At 34.5% G+C, this 21830-nt stretch overlaps 1 protein-coding gene across 1 annotated transcript in view; it reads left to right on the forward strand.

The window, feature by feature from the left end:
- Window positions 1–21830, forward strand: part of CTNNA3 (catenin alpha 3) — a 1728069-nt gene that overhangs the window by 443726 nt on the left and 1262513 nt on the right. Inside the window, exon 7 of the mRNA XM_061197871.1 lies at window positions 6551–6814. Coding sequence (XP_061053854.1) covers window positions 6551–6814 — 264 coding nt within the window. The remainder of the gene's footprint in view (window positions 1–6550; window positions 6815–21830) is intronic.

A 21830-nucleotide genomic window follows, 5' to 3' on the forward strand; every position in this document is an offset into this window, starting at 1 on the left:
AACTTTTTATTAATTTAAAAAAATAATAACACTTTTTGTGTCTCCTCATGGGATTCTTTGTGAAAGAATGATTGGAAACATGTTAAACAGGATAAGCCACTCCATGAATGTAAGGGATTTTTAACTAGGAAGTTGCATCAACATCCCTGAGTTTGGATCCCATTTATACTAAATGATGCTATTTGCTTTCTTAGATGCACCAGAATATTTGGAAAATGGTGATTTATTTCTGACAAGTGAGTCACAGAAACTTAAATAAGGAATTGTAAGGATAATGATATTTATTGATCCTTGACTAGATGTTAAAATCCAACTTAACTCCCATAGGTGTTAATTAATCTATACGGGAAAAGTTTTCTGATTTATGGATATTTGAATTTTGTTAGATTAAGTGATGAAGTATACACACAAATGGAAGGAAAGCATGAAGTACAGCAACTAGATCTTATTGAAGTAGCTCATTATTTTTATGTTTTTCTGCTTATTCTTTTTCCTTTAATCATGATGCATGACTCCAGATAGAATTTATTTTTTAGGTATAAATTCAAGGCAAATAATAGATGAATACATAGTATTGTATTTGTTTCAGATGGATAGAAAATGAAATGAATACAGTGTGTTTCTGAACTTTACATATACATTTTCTTAACTGACACAGTAGTCTGCATTAGAATTAAGTAATATTGCTTTCCTAAGAGGTTTCTTTGGAGGTATTAATATTCACTTTGGTGTATTACAACTACTTAAGGTATGCATTAATGGCCCAGAGTACATACTTTGGGGATATCTTGATACAATCATTATATGGTTTCTTAGTTTTCTATTTGAATTTGAAGAATTCTTTTATCTTCTCCTTTATTGAATTTGTCCTACTAACATGAACTAGAAAATGGGAAATAAGTATAGAAAAGCAGTGAAGATCTCTCTCTGCTGCTTAACAATGTTTTGATTGTAAAATCTTGCATTTTTTCAATCATTTTTTTTTCCTCAGAACTTTCTTTTTATCTCTGTAGTCTACTCTTGTTTCACCATCCTATATCCCTCAGCTCAGTTAAGGCTAAGTATTCAACTTCCTAATTTATTTTGGAGAAAAACATTTAAATTAGCAGGTGTTTGCACTATTTTGTTTTTTGATAGAACATGAAGCTGCCCACTGACCAGTGATGCAGTTAGCAGGCAACATCTTGGCAGAGAGAAGATTGGGGATAGAAGCCAACCAAGAATGGAATCCAAATAGCAAAGTATCCATTAGGCTTTTCTCTGCATGTCTTCTTAGTCTTAAGAAAACAAAACTACTCTTTATGAGCTCCCTTCCCTCCAATACCAGAGAAGTGGGTTTGTCAGCTCCAGAAACTTCATTCTTCATTTAAACACCTGGAAGAGAAACTCAGTAATTTGCATGCAGTTCTGCTTTGTTGAGCAGAGCATCTGCTGAGCTATTCTACTTGGGCAGGGATGTAGCTTAGTAAGGAAGTTTTCTCTGATTCTTTGAAATGCAGGTTTGTTCAAGGGTATATGGAATCAATTGCTGTGAAAATCCTTTAGCTTTGCCCTTTCTGATGGCCAAGCTATCGGAGCTTTCCTTTTTTATTTTTCAAACATTTAGATTTTTTTCTTTTTTAAACAGAAACCCTTAAATTGGTAGAAGATACTTGCAAATGGACTGCATATTCCAATTTTTTCATCCTTCCCTAAATATCATGGGAAATGTAACATGACAGGTCTATAGCTTATTTATACCAGTGAATATTTGCTTGGCTTTATTAACACTTTTGTTTTGTCTGATTTTGTATAAACTTTAAAAACTGAAGTATAACATACATACATAAAAATGTACAGCTTATACACATACAGGTCAATGAATTTTCCAAGCTAAACACACCACCTCCAAGGTAACAAGCACCCAGATCAAGAAACAGAAAATTACCAAAATTCAAAAGATCCCTTATGCCCATTTCCAGTCTCTAATCGCCCCTCAAGAATAAACACTATTCTGATTTCTAATACCATAGATTAGTTTTGCCTGAGTTTGAACTTTATATAGATGGAATCAAGTAATAATATGTACTCTTTTGTGTCTTGTGTTTTTCATTCCATATTTCGTATTGTAGCGTGTAACTGCATTTTGTTCATTCTCATTACTTTGGGTTGTTCCTAATTTGGGGCTCTATGAAGAGTGTTTCTATGAACACTTTTATATGTCTTTTAATGAGCATATGAATATATTTCTGTAAGTGTGTATCTTCTCCCAGGAGTGGAATAGAGCTGGTTCGTATACGTTCATGAACATATACATATGTTTAGCTTCGGTAGGCACTGTCGGTTTTCCAAAGCAGTTATATCAATGGCTTCACTAACATTTGATGTACAGATAGGTATAATTTAATTTTACTCTTTAGCTTTCTGTGGCATTATCATGTACAAGTTTGTCTAGACTCCGGATTATGTATATTTTCCACACATTTGATTTCTTGGAATAATCATATCCCAAGTTTCTTATCCTTTCTGAGCATAACTTTCTCTTACTTATTTCTTATTCATTTGTCTATTTGTTTCTTCAAAAAAATGATTAAGCTCCTAATACGTGCCATGTACTACTAGATAATGGATAAAAAATAAATAAGCTATAGTGCTTTCATTCAAGGGAAGTATAATGAAGTGAGGGAGACAGCAATATGAATAGATATATTTTTAAGTGATTTCACTCAAATCTAAAAAGCTTCATCTTTGATCTGTTGTTTCTAGATTTAGTAAAGAAGTCCATTAACAACTTGTCAAATTCATTCATTATGTCTAAGTTATTAAAAAAATCATGTGTATTCCAATATAAATTTCCCTTTTTTGAAGTAAAGAGACCCCATATTTTTAACTCCCTCATACAGAAGTCATCCTGTCTTCCAAATCGCTTTTTTAAAAAACATTTCTTTAATTCTTTTTTTTAAAGTATAGTGACCATAATTATCCACAGTACTTTGGGTCCTAAACTCTAGGGTGTGCATGTGATTTTGCTAGCTTCTTTGGTTTTTTGAGAGTTCAGTATCTTCTGATGTCCTTCTTGGTAATTTACAATACATATTTAGCTTCTTTGTCTAGCACACAAAATTTTCAGGTTTATATCTTCAAGAAACAACTTATGATGACTCCTAGGTTCTTCTCCTTATTGTAACATTCATCCTGGGTGAAGGCCCTGTAACCTGCACACACATGACTTTAGCTCCCAGCTATGAGCTAGTGACTCACAGATCTCTATTTCTAGCTCAATTCTAGATCCATGTATAGTATATTTTAATTTGGATATTATGCTGGCATCTCACATTTCGCAGATGACAAAAAGTACTTTACCTTTCTCTTCCAAATGCATTATTCATTCTGTATTCTCCATCTTGGTGAATGCATCACGATGTGCACAATGGCGAAAACAAATTTCTAGATGCTTCTAGATACCTCCACCCCCTTCCATATAAGTATCACAGAGTCTTACTGTTTTGGCCCCCTAAATATTTCTGGATCCATCCTACTACAGCCTAGCAATAGTGTTCAGCATTCAGGCCCTCATTGTCTTTTACCTGGATTATTGCCTGGTCTCCCTGACTGAAATTGCATTCTGTCTAATCACTAAATGGTCACTGCTAGAGCAATCTTTGAAAATACACATCTAAGCTTGTTGTTCTCGCAGCTCTTTAGCATGGCATCTGCCTGCGTTTCTAGCTGGATTCATCACCATTCTTGCTTAGCGTCCCTATACTTGTAGTGCCACCTGCAGTAGCATGCATACTCCTTGCTCTGTTATGCCTCAGGCCTTTGCACATGCTGTTTTCTTTTTTCTTTTTTTGGCAGATGTCCTTTATTTATTTATTTTTTTAACATCTTTATTGGAGTATAATTGCTTTACAATGGTGTGTTAGTTTCTGCTGTATAACAAAGTGAATCAGCTATACATATACATATGTCCCCATATCTCCTCCCTCTTGCGTCTCCCTCCCACCCTCCCTATCCCACCCCTCTAGGTGGTCACAAAGCACCGAGCTGATCTCCCTGTGCTATGTGGCTGCTTCCCACTAGCTATTTATTTTACATTTGGTAGTATATATAAGTCCATGCCACTCTCTCACTTCATCCCAGCTTACCCTTCCCCCTCCCCATTTCCTCAAGTCCATTCTCTACGTCTGCGTCTTTATTCCTGTCATGCCCCTATGTTCTTCAGAACCTTTTTTTTTTTTTTTAGAGTCCATATATATGTGTTAGCATACAGTATTTGTTTTTCTCTTTCTGACTTACTTCACTCTGTATGACAGATTCTAGGTCCATCCACCTCACTACAAATAACTCAATTTCATTTCTTTTTATGGCTGAGTAATATTCCATTGTATATATGTGCCACATGTTCTTTATCCATTCATCTGTCCATGGACACTTAGGTTGCTTCCATGTCCTGGCTATGAACAGTGGGTAGACAGCTACTTCTAATTGTCCTCCCTACATCTTGTAAAAAAAGTTAATTACCCCCAAATCCTGCATGAAGTAGCAGACAGCCTTTATTTTCAGAAAGGAAGGAGCTAAAAATATAGTAGTGCTGCCATTTATTAACCTCAGGTAACATTATCCGAAGGTAGCAGAGTCTTGTGAATAAGTCATGGGATTTGCAATCAGAAGACTTAGGTTTACATCTCAGTTCTTTTATCAGCCTTTTAATCTCCTTAGACTAAATACTCATTTAGTTAAAATGGGGCTAATAACACCAGCCTTACTGCCTCAAAGGGTGTTGTGATGATCAGTGAGATACTATCCAGAAGCACTTTATAAACTATAAGTCATTATACAACACAAGTCCTCACATCCTTGTGTAGTAGCAAATAAGAGAAATCCTTCCCATGCAGGAAAGAGTATAACATAGCTGTTAGGATCATGGCTTAGCAGTTGCACTGACTTGGGTTACAGTGCAAGAAATGCCACCCTTTAGCTTTGTCAGTTGGATCATGAACTCAGTCTCTCTAGATATCAGTTGTCTCATCTTTAAAAAGGAGAATAATATGTATCATGAGTTTTTATAAGGATTACATGAGATATTGTATGTGGAATGCATAAGTTATTGTTAAGTTCCCTTGAATTAGTTTTCTTTAAAATAAACTTTTTATTTATATTAATAACTTTATACTTCCAGAAAAGTTGCAAAGATAGTACAGAAATTTCCCATCTACTTTTCTTCTGATTTCCTTCATTGTTAATGTCTTACATTAGCCACAATGAACAAACATTGATGCATTACTATTAACTAAACTCCGGGCTTTTTTGGGAATTCATCAGTTTTCCCATTAATGTCTTTTTTCTGTTCCAGGATCTGATCCAGGGTTCTATGCTGCATTTAGTTGTCATGTCTTCCCAGTTTCCTCTGGTCTGTGACAGTTTATCAGTCTCTTTGTTTTTTGTGACCTTAACAGTCTTGAGGAATACAGTCCAGGTATCATGTAGGATTTTCCCCAGTCTGGTTTTGTTTGTTGTTTTTCTCATGATTGGACTGAGACTGTGGGCTTTTGGAGAGAATTCCAGACAGATGAAGTACTCGTCTTGTCACAACATATCAAGGAGCACCCGACATCCATGTGACATCACTGATGATGTTAACATTCATCTCTTGGTTAAGGGAGTACTTGCCAGGGTTTTTCAATGTATATTGAGCTAGTTTTAACCAGCTATCACTTATATAGGACTTTCTTTTTCCTCTCCTCCCACTGTTTGAAATGCTTTTCATTTATATTTACTGCAAATGTCATCTCTGAAGCAATATCTTCTCTGACCACCCAAGCTAAAGAGCTTCTCTTCTCAAGTCAGTCAGTGTTGTGTTTTCTCGATAGCAGTTTTCATTACCTGAAATTGTCTTGTGTATTTGTTTTACCTAGTTTATCTGTTTGTCTTTAGGCCCCCTCCCCCTCAAACAAGAACATAAGCCTCAGGAGAACAAGGTCCTTGTAGGATTGTTCACTTCTGTGCACTTGACGTCTAAGCACAAGGGCTAGCATATACTAAATGCTCAATAACTATTTGTTTGAATAAATGTCAAAGAAAGAAAAATCCAGGATTAACTTATTAGCAAGTATTTCTGAAAATGAGTGGAAGATAGCTGAATGGTGGGGAGTTTAATTTAGTATTCTTAACTTAATTGGTTTAGTTTTAACAAAAAGGTTAAATGCAATCATCACCATCTATGCAAATAAGTAATCAGCATCCTTGTAATTCAAGTTGTCTTATAATTCACTTCATAATGTGAAAGCCAAAGTATTTTTCTGACTTATAACTATATGACTGACAAATGTAAGCGTTACTCAGTTATCACACATCTGTACCATTGTGACCTTTATTTGCTATGGCTTAGCTTTCCTATTACAGAAATTTTAACAGAATCAGGAGGAGTATAGAAATAATTTATGCCCTTTATTTTAACGTATAGTTATGAATTCCTAGTGTCTATTCTTTTCATTTATATTGGCAGAAAAATGGAGCTTCTTGGCATAAATCTTTCTTCCGTAACCTCTCTTTTAATTTCTTTCCTCAGGACCTAAAATCTCCAAATCAGAGGGATGAAATTGCAGGTGCCCGGGCCTCATTGAAGGAGAACTCCCCCATACTGCATTCAATTTGTTCAGCTTGTTTGGAACATTCTGATGTCGCTTCCCTCAAAGCCAGCAAGGACACAGTTTGTGAAGAAATTCAGAACGCCCTCAGTGTAATTTCAAATGCTTCACAAGGCATCCAGAATGTGCTAGTCCCACCAGAACCTCAGGCAGCAACCCTGGGAAGTGCCCTTGATGAGCTTGAGGTAAGTTGAGAGAAAATTAAAATGTGATTTGATGTACCAATATGAAAATTAATAGATGTGTGTTCTCAGATCCTTGGGTTGCAGTTCAGAGTATGAGTAAATAAAAATCCAGTGACCTAATCAGTCTCTATCATTGTCTGTGTTTTCCAAAGAATTGATTAGCAGGACAATATTCTATCAGTAGACTTCTGATTCCTTTACATCTCTGCCAAGGAAGCCAATGCATTTAAATTGGGATTGTTAATTAGATTGAAATGATGACTTTATTTTACATAGATAAACTTATGAAATGTAGGATTTATTCATTCCACAAATACTTATTATTGGCGCTGTTCTTTATGCTTGGGATATAATTGAGCACTGCTCTCTTGAACTCCTCACATTTGAGTTTGGACTAGGGTGGCTAGTGAATATTAAGGCTAAATTTTGTAAGTAGAACCAACTGGATTTGATGGAATGGTTGTGGGGTGTGAGAGAAAGGGAAGAGTCATGGCTGGTGTTGCAGGTTAGCTCCTCTAGAAGCACACACTGGACAGAATTTGGGATACAAGGTGTTATTAGGAATTAACATGTGTTAAGGAAGAGGAAGGGAGCAGGTCTGAGCAGAGGAAGAAGTCTCCCTGTGAGCCAGACCCACAAAGCCACCAATGAGCAGGGAGCCCTGGAGAGAGTGTTAACCTCAAGAAATAGCCAGGCCTCTTTCAATCACTGGAAGCAGGTCACCCTACCCTGGGAAGGGTCTTACCTCCAGGCATGGGGGCTGGGGATAAGCCCTCTGCAGCTGCTGCAGACCCTGAAGGAACTGACAGCTGGGGGGCCATCTGCTGGCCTCACCCTCCACAGGTAGGCAACAAGTCCTACCTGGAAGGGGGATATGGGCAGTAAACCTCTGTGTCTACCACAGATAATTACAAGTTTTTTGTTGTTGTTGTTGTTGTTGTTTGTTTTTTGGCTTGAGCAACTGGATGGATTAAGTTTTTATCAACTATGATGGGGAAGACTGTGGGTGAAGCCATTTTTGAGAGGAAGATCAACAACTCAGTTTTCAACATGTTGAGTTGAGAGATTTGTTAGACATTCCAGTATGATGTCAAAGATCATTGGTTATCCAAGTCAGATAAGTACTTGCTTAATGGAAGACAACATGGTGTAATGCTTAAAGATAAGGGATCAGGAGCCCAGATGCCTGAGTTCCTATCCCAGCTCTGACAGATACTGCCCATGTGACCTTAAGAAAGCTATTTTACTGAACTCTCAGTTTTCTCACCTATAAATTGAGGATAATAATAGGACCTGTATCTTAGTGTTGTCTGCATCAGTGAATTAATAATACATGTAAAAATGCTAATAGCAGTGACTGGCACATAATAAGTGTTCAGTAAATCTTAGCTTTCATTATTAGTTGTGGAGGTGACTATTTGGCAGAAGATTCCTCCATAATCAAGAAATCAACACAATTAAAATTACTAAAGTTTAACTGATAACTTAAAAAAATAAACACATAACCTATAATTCCTATATGTTCTTAACATTATTACTGTCACAATAAACTTATTAGATATCTAATTCATTTAAGTTTAGAATAACCTTTCCATATGCTTTTCCTTTAGTTACATGTCTTAAACAGGTTTCTTCATTTCTAACCTAACATTATTAAATTCCTAATTTTTGGCATCAATGAAAAAATCTGTTAACTTCCTAATTATTAGCATTTATGTGAAAATTTTAGGACCTATTTGTCTAAATAAGGTAGAAAATTAGTGATGATTCTTTAATAATACCCCATCATGTAAATGTTTGCCCTGTGTAATGAGTACTCAGTAAACTTGTCTATTAGATGAGCATTCTGTCTTCACAATAAGATTGAAAACACCTTGTGGGCAAGATTATGTTTCTAACTAATTTTATACCAGTGATACTAGCAGAACATTAGGTCCCCATACATTAATATGTAACATTTCTTGATAGCTAAACACTTAACATAAATTTATCACTTAATTGTTACAGTGTCCATATAAGATATGTTTTTTCTTGTTTGTTTGTTTTACAGAAAATAAAACTGAGACTTATGTATGATTTTTAACTTGCTCAAGTCAGAAGGCTAGTGAGTGGTAGTAACCAGGATGTGAATCTAGTATGTCTGACTCTAGAAGATATTTCCAACTTCTGTATTATATTGAATTCTCACAGGTAGAGCTTAATGTGCTTAATCAAAATTCAACAAAACTTGTTCTACGATTCTTAGTTTATTGGAACTATCAGAGAAATTATATATGTAACCCACTCCAAAAGATGGCATAACTTTTTAGTGAAAAATTATTTTTTGGGTACCTGAGTTATTTAAGTAGAAGTAGTCTGTGTATGAGGAGTGACTAGTATTGTGAGGTGAAATTTGCAAGAGTGGACAGATAGGATTGTGTATCACAGTTTTCATAGTACTAAACAGAATTGTATCAGGTGATGCTTGCATAAGAGGTCCAGTTTGCCCCAGACACCTTTTTCTATATTCTTAGGATTATAGAAGAAGATAGAAGATTTTGAAGTTGTCTTCCTTCAGGGACTTCTCTTTTCTCACTTTAGTTGAAAGTGGCTGCTGCAGACAAGAAATGGCAGTGGTTGGAGAGGAGGAGAAAGTGTGTGTGTGTGTGTGTGTCTGTGTGTGTGTATGGGTGTAGTTTTGATGGGAGTGGGCATAGGCATAGTGATAGAGTCTTCCCTTTTGTAAGATAAGTTGCTGACTCCCTTCTTCTTATCAAGGCAGGAGGGAATTTCAAAGATATTACCCAGAAATCCCAATACTGTATCAACAACCTTTGAAATTCAGTTCCAGTCAAAGTTAGGGATAGAAAGCTGGTACAAAATGCCTGAATTTTATATACATTTTTATATCCAAGTTACAATAGCTTCTGAGGTTGTCTGAACTAGATAAAGCAGAATTTATTGAGCATTTAGCCTTTTTAAATGATTTTGTAAATTAAATGGTTGCACTTTTCTTTACTTACAGGAAGCTTATTGGTAAAGGATCCAAAATAACCTTTGCTCTATCTTGCTTCTGCAAATATAATACTATGAAATAAATTGATGTAGTAAATACTCTGTTGGGAGTAAGTCTCATTAAATGTTATAGTGTAGAAATGTATCAGAGCACTTACTCAACAACTACCAAGCTGAAGCGTCATTAAATCTTTCATTCTGGTCCATGTCTGGTTGTGGAAATGAAACCTGAGATTTACTGTTGGAGGAAATAGAAGTTGAATTAGAACACTGTATAGGCTAGATCAATTTCTTTATTGGAAAAGCTAATGTGAATTTTAGAGTGTTCTTTCGCATTTGTGACTGAATGAGAGTTGAGAAGTGTCCAACTATGGATTAACAGAATTATGAAAATATCTTTAAGTGAGAAATTTTGCCAGTGAAAATTGCTTTGAAACTCCAAGTCTACTAAGGTATATTTGCTCTTATGTGGAAGGAAAACACAGCTTTTATAATCATAGTCCACAGAATTATCCAGGTCCTCTTGTGATAATGATGATAATAACAAAGGAGTTTTGTAGTATTTTGTCATTTTCAAAGAGCTGTCATGTTTATTTTCTTATCTTCCTTTTATATATTCATTTATGGTCATCATTCATATATTCCTTTATTCAGTGTTGTATCCCCAACACCTAGAACAATGCTCTATACATAGTAAATGCTAGGTAAATATCGATGAATGAATGAAGGAAGGAAAGAATGAATATAGGAATGGTGCCTATCGTTTTGCAATATTGGAGTGAAGAGCATTTTCCCTTTACCCCTGTTTTTTCTCCTTTCTCCATACTGGGGGGTTTGTATTCTACTTTACCTAACGTTTAACTGGGATGCAAATTTATAGTGAGGGAAACCACAAGGAAAATATCTGAGTGATATGCTGCTCAGATACCTTTCTGTGATAAGGGAGCACAAAGAGAAAAAAAAAAATCTTTTCTCAGTGGCTATCTAGCCTTAGTTTAGGTTCTCTGTAATTGCCAAGCTATGCTGCCTTTTACTAAGAGTAATAATTTTGAGGTATGCAGTCCTTATATTCTTCTGTTTTCACCTGAAGGAGAAAACAGGACCTCTATTAATCAAATTAGCTTTTAGGAGGTAAAGGAAAATAGGCATCAGTGATATCTATAAGCAATTTAATATGAAAAAATGGTTTGGTTTTTAGAAATATAGTGAACTAGAAAAACTAAAAATAATAGATAAAATATTTTTAACTACATGCATAATCTGATAGGTGAATTAGGGAAATTTTGGGGGGCTAGCCAGGTACAAAGAGCACAAAACCAAACTAGCAAGCCAGCACTAGCATTGTGCTAGGCGATATGGGGAATTTGGTTTTCATTATTGCCTGTAGCTTGGATTTTGGAAGAACATGAACTGAGGACAAAAGACAAAGCTTGTCAGCTGGAAAGTCACATGAGACCCCTTACATGAATCTGAGAATCCTTTTATTTGACCACCTCATTGGATAAACAAGAAAAACACTAGCTCTACAGCAGGAGATAGTAGGAAAACTTGGCTGGCTTAAATTAGCCATGGGTAGGTCAGAAAAATATACAAAACATCTTGGAAAATTTCTAACTGTAAGTCTGTTCTTATCTGGACTTTGGGTCAAAAGTCATATTATCTGTGTAGCCTCTAAAACTTTAACTGAAAATTTAAAATTGTCCTGTCTTGGCAATATCTCCAAGTAACTGCCAGAAGTAAACTCAAATTCTGTCTACACCATACACTAAGTCCACAAAAAATTCTCATACTAGTCCAAGGATAATAAGTTCTCACAAGACACACAAATAAGCAAGCCACCATGAATGAAATTTTGTAGAAAGAGCAAACTGCAGAATCAGATCTGCAAACACTGCAGATGTTGAAACAGTAAGATATTAGATGTAAATTAGTATGCCTAATATATTATTATTTCCTCATCTACTCAGTAAAGTATGAGGAGTATGATGAAGGAAGAAAAGACTATCAAAATTGACCAGGCAGAACTATCTAAAATGAAAAACATAACTGTGAAAAATTCAATGGTTAGGCAAAACAGGAGGTTAGATAACAAATTAATGATCTGAAAGATGTTTTTGAAGAAGTTACTTGCAATGCACCGCAGAGACACAAAATAAGATTTTTTTTTTAAAAGCAGTTAAGATACATGGAGGATGGTGTGACGAGTTCTAAAATATTCTGATATAAGATACAGAAGAGGAAAAGCATAAAAAAATACTAAGAATTTCCTGGAACTAATGGAAGATAGCAATCTCCATAGCTAAAAAATCTAATAATTCCCAAGCAAGATATATAGAAAGAAATCCACATCTACACCTATTGTAATGAAACGGAAGAACAACAAAGACAAAAAGAATATTTTAAAAAGAAAGTAGGGATAGCTTTATACTCAGCAAGATGGCAGAATAGGAGACTCCCAACACTTCCCTCTACCCATAAACACACTGAATAAACAACTACACATGTATCAGTTGCCTCTGAGAGAAATCCAGAAACGAGTTGAGCAATTCCTGCATGTTGGTCAACTAAGAAAATGCCCACCTCAAAACAGTTAGGAGAAACTGAGATACACTCTCACCATAAACTCCATTCTTAACACAGCATCGTACAGTTGAGAGGGATCCCCCATCTCCCAGCTTCTCCTTGAGGAGAAAAGGTTTTGATACATTTCTAACACTCCAATTTTTATGGCTGCTACCAGAGGGACTACTAGCTTGCCTATCTTTGGCAGCTGACAGGGCCCTATATTTGCTAGTTCCTTGGGACCAAAGAGAACAAAGAGGTAGTTTTCAAGCAATTCCTATAGCTTTTTCCCTTGGCTCAGTTCAGAATGAGCAGGCAATAAAGCCCAGCTCCCAGCTTCTTCTTGGAAGTGGTTAGAATGCACATTTATATACTAAATTTTCCAGTTGCTGACCAGGGTCTGACTTCTAACTCAGCTGTCTTTGGGAGCTGATGGGACAGGCAATCACTAGTCTCCTAGGCATTTGAACCTGTGTGTGGGCACTTCCCATGGCTTTTCCTCTGGCTAGCTCCAGTTAAGTGACCGAGTCACCATCTTCTTCTTGGAAGGAGCTGGACTACACATCTAGTACAGTAGACTTTTCTGACTACTGCCTGAAGATCTAGCTTCTCACTCGCCTGCCTCTGGGAGCTGATGGAGCCATGCATTCTCTAGTTTCCTGGGGTCTACACAGAACAAAGTGGCAGTTTTGAATGAGCAGAGCCTCTTCCTACAACTCCTTTCCCAGCCTTGCTCCAGCAGTAAAGCCCAGCTACTAGTTTCTCCCTGGAAGGGGTTATGCTTCACATCTAGTGTCACAACTTTTCAAGTTAGACTAGCAAAAACATTTGAGAGGCATCTGGAGTAGCTGGATGGGCTGATTATTGGGGTTCATCACCCACTTGAGGCCAGTCTCTCAACTGGGAGAGGTGGCTATTTTATCTAATGCAGAGAAAAACACAGAGAGAGTCAAGAAAAAAACAGGGAAATATGTTCCAAATAAAAGAACAAACTAACTCTCCAGAAATGAACCCTAATAAAATAGAGATATGTGATTTACCCAACAGATAATTCAAAATAATGAACAGGAAGGTGCTCATTGAGGTCAGGAAAGCAATTTATGAGCAAAGTTTAACAAAGACAAAATGTTAAAAAAAAATCATAGAGCTGAATAATACAATTGAATGGAAAAAAAAATCAATAGATGGAGTTTAGCTCAGACTAGATCAAACAGAGGAAAGAAAGGATCAGTGAACTCAAAGACAAGTCAGTGGAAATCCTACAGTCAGAGGAGCAAAAAAAAAAAAAAGTGAAATTAGCTTAAGAAACTTATGCATATATATCATCATGTGGATATGTATGCATTATGAGAGTTCCAAAAGAAGAGAAAAGAAGGGAACAGAAAGCTTATTCAAAGAAATAATGTTTGGAAATTTTCCAAACCAAGGAAGAAAATAGACATCATCCAGGAAGTCTAAAAAACACCAAAAAAAAAAAAAAAAAACCTGGAGAGACCCACACCAAGACACATTATAATCAAATTGTCAAACTTAATGACTAAGAGAAATTTGAAAGCAGCAAGAGAAAAATGACTTGCTACATACAAGGGGACCTTCCCTTCCCCCATAAGATTATCAATGTATTTTTCAGCAGAAACTATGCAGGCCAGTGAGAAATGTGGTGATATATTCAAAGTGCTGAAAGAAAAAATCTGCCAACCAGCAATACAGTGCCTGGCAAACTTGTCATTCAGAAATGAAGGGAAGGTAAAGACTTTCTCAGACAATCAAAAGCTGAAGGAGTTCATCACCCATATTCCTACCTTACAAGAAATGCTAAAGGGAGTTCTTTAAGTTGAGATGACACAACAATATGAGAGAATAAAAAGTATGGAACTCATTGGGAAAGGTATTACTATAGACAAAACAGAATATTTTATTACTATAATGGTGGTTAAATCAATTTAATTCTTGTGTCAAAGTTAAAAGACAAAATATTAAAAATAACTATAATTAAATTATGTTAATGGATACACAATATAAAAAGATGTACATTATAACATCAATTGCATATAATGTGATAGTAGAGTAAAAGTGTGGAGTTTTTGTGTGCAATCAAAATTAAGTTCTTATCAGCTTAAAATAGACTATTATAACTATAAGATGTGTTATGTAAACCTTACGGTAATCATAAAGAAAAAAACTGTAGTAGATACATGAAAGATAAAAAGAAAGGAATGAAAACATACCAATACCAAAAAAAAAATCTTCAAATCACAAAGGAAGAAAGCAAGAGGAAGAAAGGAAGAAAGAAAGTACCAAACAATCAGAAAACAATTAACAAACTGGCAATAATAAGAGCTTACCTATCAATAATTACTTTAAATGTAAGTGGATTAAATTCTCCAATTGAAAGACAGAGTGGCTGAATAGATTAAAAAAAAAAACAATATCTGACTATAAGCAATCTATAAGAAATTCACTTTGGATTCAAGAACACATATATGCTGTAAGTGAAGGGATGGAAAAAAGATATTCCATGACAGTGTTAACCAGAATAAAACAGGAGGAGCTATACTTATACCAGACAAACCAGATTTAAGTCAAAAACTGTCTCTAGAGACAAAGAGGGTCGTTATATGATGATAAAAGGGTCAATTCAAAAAGAAGATATAATAATTATAAATGTTTGTACCCAGCATCAGAGTACCTGAATATATAAAGCAAATATTCACAGATTTGAAAGGAGAAATTGACAGCAATACAATAACAGTAGGAGACTTCAATACCCTACTTTTAATAATAGATAGTACATTCTGAGAGAAAAACTATGAAGAAACAGTGGACTTGAACAACACTATAGACCAAGTGAACCTAATAGACATGTACAGCACTTTTCACCTAACAACAAAAGAATGTTATACACAAAATAAGTCTTAATAAATATGCAAAACAGTCTTGTTAAATATAAGAAGATAGAAATCCAAGTATCTTTTCCAACTTCAGTGGTATGAAACTAGAAATCAATAATAGCAAGAAAACAGGAAAACTCACAATATGAGTAAACTAAACAATATGCTCTTTTGAACAACCATTGGGTCAAAGAGGAAATCAAAAGGAAATTTTAAAAAGTGTCATGTGGCAAATGAAGATAAAAAGTTTAAATACCAAAACTTATGGAATACAGCAAAAGCAGTACTAAGAGGGAAGTTTATAGTGATAAATGCCTACATTAAGAAAAAAGAAAGATCTCAAATAAACCAACTTTATACCTCAAGAAGCTATAAAAAGAAGAACAAACTTTGCCCCAGATTAGCCGAATGAAGAAAATAACAAAGGTCAGAACAGAAATAAATGAAACAGAGACCAGAAAAACAACAGGAAAAAAAAGTCAACGAAACTACAAGAAGATCAATGCAACTAAGAAAAGAGAAACAAATTGACAGACCTTTAGCTAGACTAAGAAAAAGAGAAGACTCAAATAAATAAAATCAAAGAAATGAAAGAGACATTACAACTGATAATGCAGAAATAACAAGAATCATAAGAAACTGCTATGAACAATTATATGCCAACAGATTAGAGAACCTGGAAGAAATGTATAAATTTCCAGAAGTGTACAGTCTCTGAAGATTGAGTCAAGAATAGAAAATCTGAACAGACCAATAACAAGTCAGGAGATTGAAGCAGTAATCAAAAACCTCTAAACTAAGAAAAGTCCATCACCAGATGGTTTCACAGATGAATTTATACCAATCATTCTTAATCTTCCCCCAAATAGAACACTTTTTGGAAGAGAGAACATTTACCAAATCATTTTTTGAGGCCAATATCACCCTAATACCAAAGCAGAGAAAAAACCATAAGAAAAGAAACTGTAAGCCAATGTCTGTAATAAACATAGATGCAAAAATCTTCAATAAAATACTAGCAAACTGAATTCAACAGTACATTAAAAGAATTATATACCATGACCAAGGGAGATTTATCCCTGGAATACAAGGATGGTGCACATATTAAAAAAAAAAAAAAACTCTCAGCAAATTACGTAGAGAAGGAACTCACCTCAACACAATAAATCCCATATATGGAAAGCCCACAGCTAACGTTGTAATCACTGAGGGGAAAACTGAAAGCTTTTCCTCTAATTTCTGGTATAAAGCAAGGATGCCTACTCCTGCCACTTCTATTCAACGTAGTATTGGTAGTCCTAGACAGAGTAATGAGGCAATAAAAATGTAAAGGCATCAAAATTGGAAAGGAAGAAGTAATTATATCTGTTTGCAGATGACATGATCATATATGTAGAAAACCATAAAGAATCAACAACAAAATCCTGTTAGAAACAATAAATGAATTCAGTAAAATTGCAGGATACAAAATCAACATGCAAAAAGCAGTTGCATTTCTATGCATTAATAATGAACTATCCAAAGAAAGAAATTAAGAAAACAATCCAATTTACAATAGCAACAAAAATTTGAACACTTCTGATTAAACTTAACCAAAGAGATAAACGTGTACATTCTAAACTATGAAACATTAGTGAAGGCAACTAAAGAAGACCCAGAAATTGGTAGACATCCTGTGTTCATGGATTAGAATGCTCAATATGTTAAAATGTCTATACTATCCAAAATGATCTACAGATCCAGTACAAACCTAATGAAAATTCCAGTGGCATTCTTTACTTAAATAGAAAAAGAATCCTAAAATTCGTATAGAACCATGAAGACTCCAAATAGTCCAAGTAATCTTCAGAAAGAAGAACAAAGCTGGAGGCATCACATTTCCTGACTCAAAATGTATTATAGAGCTACAGTAATTAACACAGTATGATACTAGCATAAAAACAGATATATAGACCAATGGAACAGAACACAGAGCCCAGAAATAAATTAAAACATTTACAGCCCACTAATCTTTAACAGTGTATTAAGAATACACAGTGGGGAAAAAAAGTCTCTTCAATGAATGGTGTTGAGAAAAGTGAATATCCACATGCAGACATGAGTAATGTCTGATAGTTGATTTCTCAAATATAGATGCTGTAAGACACTGGAATTATCCTCCTTTTAATCCTGAGAGAACATAACTGTTAACCTTGAATTCAGTACACAATGCATCTATCTTCTAAGAACAAAGATGAAGATACTTTTATACAACCCCAAACTTGTAGAGTTTACTGAACAATTTCACTGAAAAAATTGCTAAAGAAAAAGAAAAAAAATGTGCAAATGTAAGAATTTGTAAGAAAAATAAATGGTAAATATATGGGTTTACTACTGCTCAAATATTAATTGTTATAAAGGATTAATAACTATGTATAGTTTGTGTAATTAAAAATACAGAATTAATGTGCCTGAAAACAGCAGCATATAATTAAGGAAAAGTGGATTAAGAGTTAAATCTTCTATGATCTCAGTATTTTGGGGATGGGAAAGACAAAGGTATTGACTTACTTTAGACATTAATTTAAATAAGCATGTCAAAACATCTAAATTAACTACTAAAATGTATAGCAATAGACAGTATAATCTGAAGACATGGAGAGAGAAATATGGGATGAGAAAATAAGAAACTCATTCAATCCAAAAGAAGAAATAAATGGAGGGGAAAAATAAACAGAAAAAAGGGGACAAGTAGACAATAGGAAACATGATGGTAAAATTAATTCAAATATTTCTGTAACCATAATAAATGTACAAGAAAACATAAACTCTTAAAGCACAAATACTCAGAGCTTAGAATAGAAAACAAACTCCAGCTATATGCTGCTTATAAAATGCTCACCTAAAACATAAAAACAGGGGAAGTCTGAAAGTCCAAGGATGAAAAAAAATACATCCAACAAATCCTAACCAAAGAAAGCTGGTGTAGCTATATTAATATTAGTCAAAATAAATTGCTAATGATGATTACTATCTAGCAATAAAAGGTTAAATTCACCAGGAGGTTGTAACACATACTTTTCAAAAACCCAAAAAAACCCAAAGAAAATTAACAAATATTGACCATTTACTGAGCCGTGGTTTTCAAAGAACTAGTATCTTACAGGCCACCTAGAAATATATTTAGATAAATAAATGAAATTACCCCACTGTTTGGAGTCATTTTTGAAAAGCACACCTGTGTTACTCTCTCATCAAAGAATAAATTATAATTGAAAATAAAAGTAGTTATGTCTGAGAAATAATGAAAATAAACAATAAAATTTGAGGGATACAGCTAATAATAGCTAACATGCAGCTAATTAGAGGGAAATTTATCACCAAAATCCTTACATTAAAAAAGAAGAAAACCTGATGAGAACTATAAAGTGTTGATAAAAAAAACAAGATGATTCAAAGAAATAGAAAGATATCCCATGCTTTTGGATTGGAAAAATTAATATTTTTAAAATGGCCATACTACCAAAAGCAATCTACAGATTTAATATGATCCCTATCAAATTACCCATGACATTTTTCACAGAACTAGAACAAATAATCCTAAAATTTATATGAAACAACAAAAGGTTCAGAATTGTCAAAGCAATCCTGAGGCTAAAGAACAAAGCTAGAGGCATAACCCTCCCAAGCTTCAGACAATACTACAAAGCTACAGTAATCAAGACAGCATGGTATTGGCACAAAAACAGACATATGGATCAGTGGAACAGAAGACAGAGCCAAGAAATAAACCCACACACCTATGGTGAATTAATCTTCAACAAAGGAGGCAAGAATATACAATGGAGAAAAGAGTCTCTTCAGCAAGTGATGTTGGGAAAGCTGGATAGCCACATGTAAAAGCATGAAATTAGAACACTCCCTCACACCATACACAAAAATAAACTCAAAATGGCTTAAAGACAAATATAAGACATAACACCATAAAATTCCTAGAAGAGAACTTAGGCAGAATATTCTCAGGCATAAATCATACCAATGTTTTCTCGGGACAGTCACTCAAGGCAAAAGAAATAAAAGCAAAAATAAACAAATGGAACTACAACAAACTTAAAAGCTGTTGCACAGCAAAGGAAACCATGATAAACCATAAACAAAATGAAAAGACAGCCTATGGACTTGGAGCAAATACTCACAAATGATGCGACTGACAAGGGCTTAATTTCCAGAATATGCGAACAGCTCATACAACTCAATATTTAAAAAAAAAAAAACCCAATCAAACATGGACAGAAGACCTAATAGACATTTCTCCAAAGAAGACATACAGATGGCCAACAGCACATGAAAAGATGCTCAACGTTGCTAATTATTAGAGAAATGCAAATCAAAACTACAATGAGGTATCATCTCATGCTGTTCAAAATGGGCATCATCAAAAAGCCTACAAACAAATAAAAGCTGGAGAGGGCGTGGAGAAAAGGGAACCCTCCTACACTGTTGGTGAGAATGTAAATTGGTATAACCACTGTGGAGAATAGTATGGAGGTTCCTCAAAAACAAGAATAGAACTACCATATGATCCAGCAATCCCACTCCTGAGCATATATCCAGAGAAAACCATAACTCAAAAAAGTAATGCACCCTAATGTTCATTGCAGCACTATTTACAATAGCCGAGACATGGAAGCAACCTAAGTGTCCACTGACAGAGGAATGGATACAGAAGATGTGGTACATATATACAATGGAATAATACTCAGCCATAAAAAAGAATGAAATAATGCTGTTTGCAGCAACATGGATGGACCTAGAGATTATCATACTAAGTGAAGTAAGTCAGACTAAGAAACACAGTTATCATATGATATCATGTATTAAAAATGGATACAAATGAACTTATTTACAAAACAGAAGCTGATTCACTGACATGGAAAACAATCTTATGGTTACCAAAGGGGAAAGGAGGGGGAAGGATAAGAGTATGTAATATGGTCTCCATGGGACCATAACCATGGAGAATATTACTAAATATTCTAAATACTACAATACTATAAATATATGAAGAAATTTATACTCATAAAAATGAAAATTTGGTTGAAATTTAGAAAAATTACTCGAAAAACATGATTTACCAGAACTGACTCAAGAACAGGTAATGTGAATTGAAGAATTGAATTAGTAGTTAACAGTTTTTACTGAAAGCAAACACTGGGCTCAGATATGTTTACAGGAAGTACTAAAAATCCTTTTGGGTGTATGTAACTGTAACTTCCTAAGAATGACAAAAGAAGTATCAGCTTTTCAATTCACTAAATGAAGGTGGTGAAACCAATACTAACGGTACATGGGTCAGACAAAAAAGGAAATTCACATGCCAATCTAAGGATGCAAAAATCTTAAAATGTAAGCAAACTGTTAAGCAATAAAGAACTCATTAAAACGAAGTTGGATTTATTCTGGGAATGTGATGTTAGTTTAACATTAGAACATCTACAGATGTCATTTACCCCAGAGAAAAACTATATTTTAATCTCAGAGGATACAGAAAACATTAGAAAAATTCAATATAATTTATTTAAAACTTCTTTCAAGCTAGAAACAGAAGTGAATTTTCTTAACTTAATAAAGGGTTTCTATAAAATTCTACAGTAAACTTTATACTTACATTTGAATTATTAAAACTATTCCTCTTAAAATTAGGAATGCGACCATAATGAATGAAAATAAATAAATTATAGCAATGCATATTAACATGAGTGAATACCAAATCATAAAGCTTTACCAAAAAAGAGCAAGCCATGTAAGAATCCATGCAAAATATTCAATTTATATAAAGGTTGAGACATGCAAACTAAACCATATATATATATATATATATGTGTGCATATATATATTTAGTGGTACAGATATATATGATAAGCTATAAAGAGAAGGAAGAGAATAATTAATGCAAAATGTAAAAGTGGAGTGGGTGGACAGAGAGGGTGCATAGCCACATCAGGAGCTTTAAAGCTACTGGGCATATTCTTTTTCTTAAGCTGGATTGTTTCATTGATGTTTTATTATTTATTATTATTATTTTCATTCACTCATATTCTTGTGTATGAAGTAGTTATTAAAATTTAATAAAATATATCAAAATAAGATGATAAATCTGAGAATGTTATAATGTACACATTAAATTTTTTTTATATATACATATATGTAATTATTTTTTTATTTTATTTTTAAATTTTTTTATAGATTTTTGCTGGAGTGTAATTGCTTCACAATACTGTGTTAGTTTTTGTTGTACAACAGAGTGAATCAGCCATATGCATACATATATCCCCACATGCCCTCCCTCTTGAGCCTCCCTCCCACCCTCCCTATCCACGTCTCTAGGTCATTGCAAAGCACCCAGCTAATCTCCCTGTGCTATGCTGCTGCTTCCCACTAGGTATCTGTTTTACATTTGGTAGTGTATATATGTCACTGCTACTCTCACTTTGCCCCAGCTTCTCCCTCCCCCACCCATGCCCTCAAGTCAATTCTCTATGTCTACATCTTTATTCCTGCCCTGCCGGTAGGTTCATCAGTACCATCTT

Source organism: Eubalaena glacialis, chromosome 1 (assembly GCF_028564815.1).
Source record: "Eubalaena glacialis isolate mEubGla1 chromosome 1, mEubGla1.1.hap2.+ XY, whole genome shotgun sequence".
NCBI lineage: Eukaryota > Metazoa > Chordata > Mammalia > Artiodactyla > Balaenidae > Eubalaena > Eubalaena glacialis.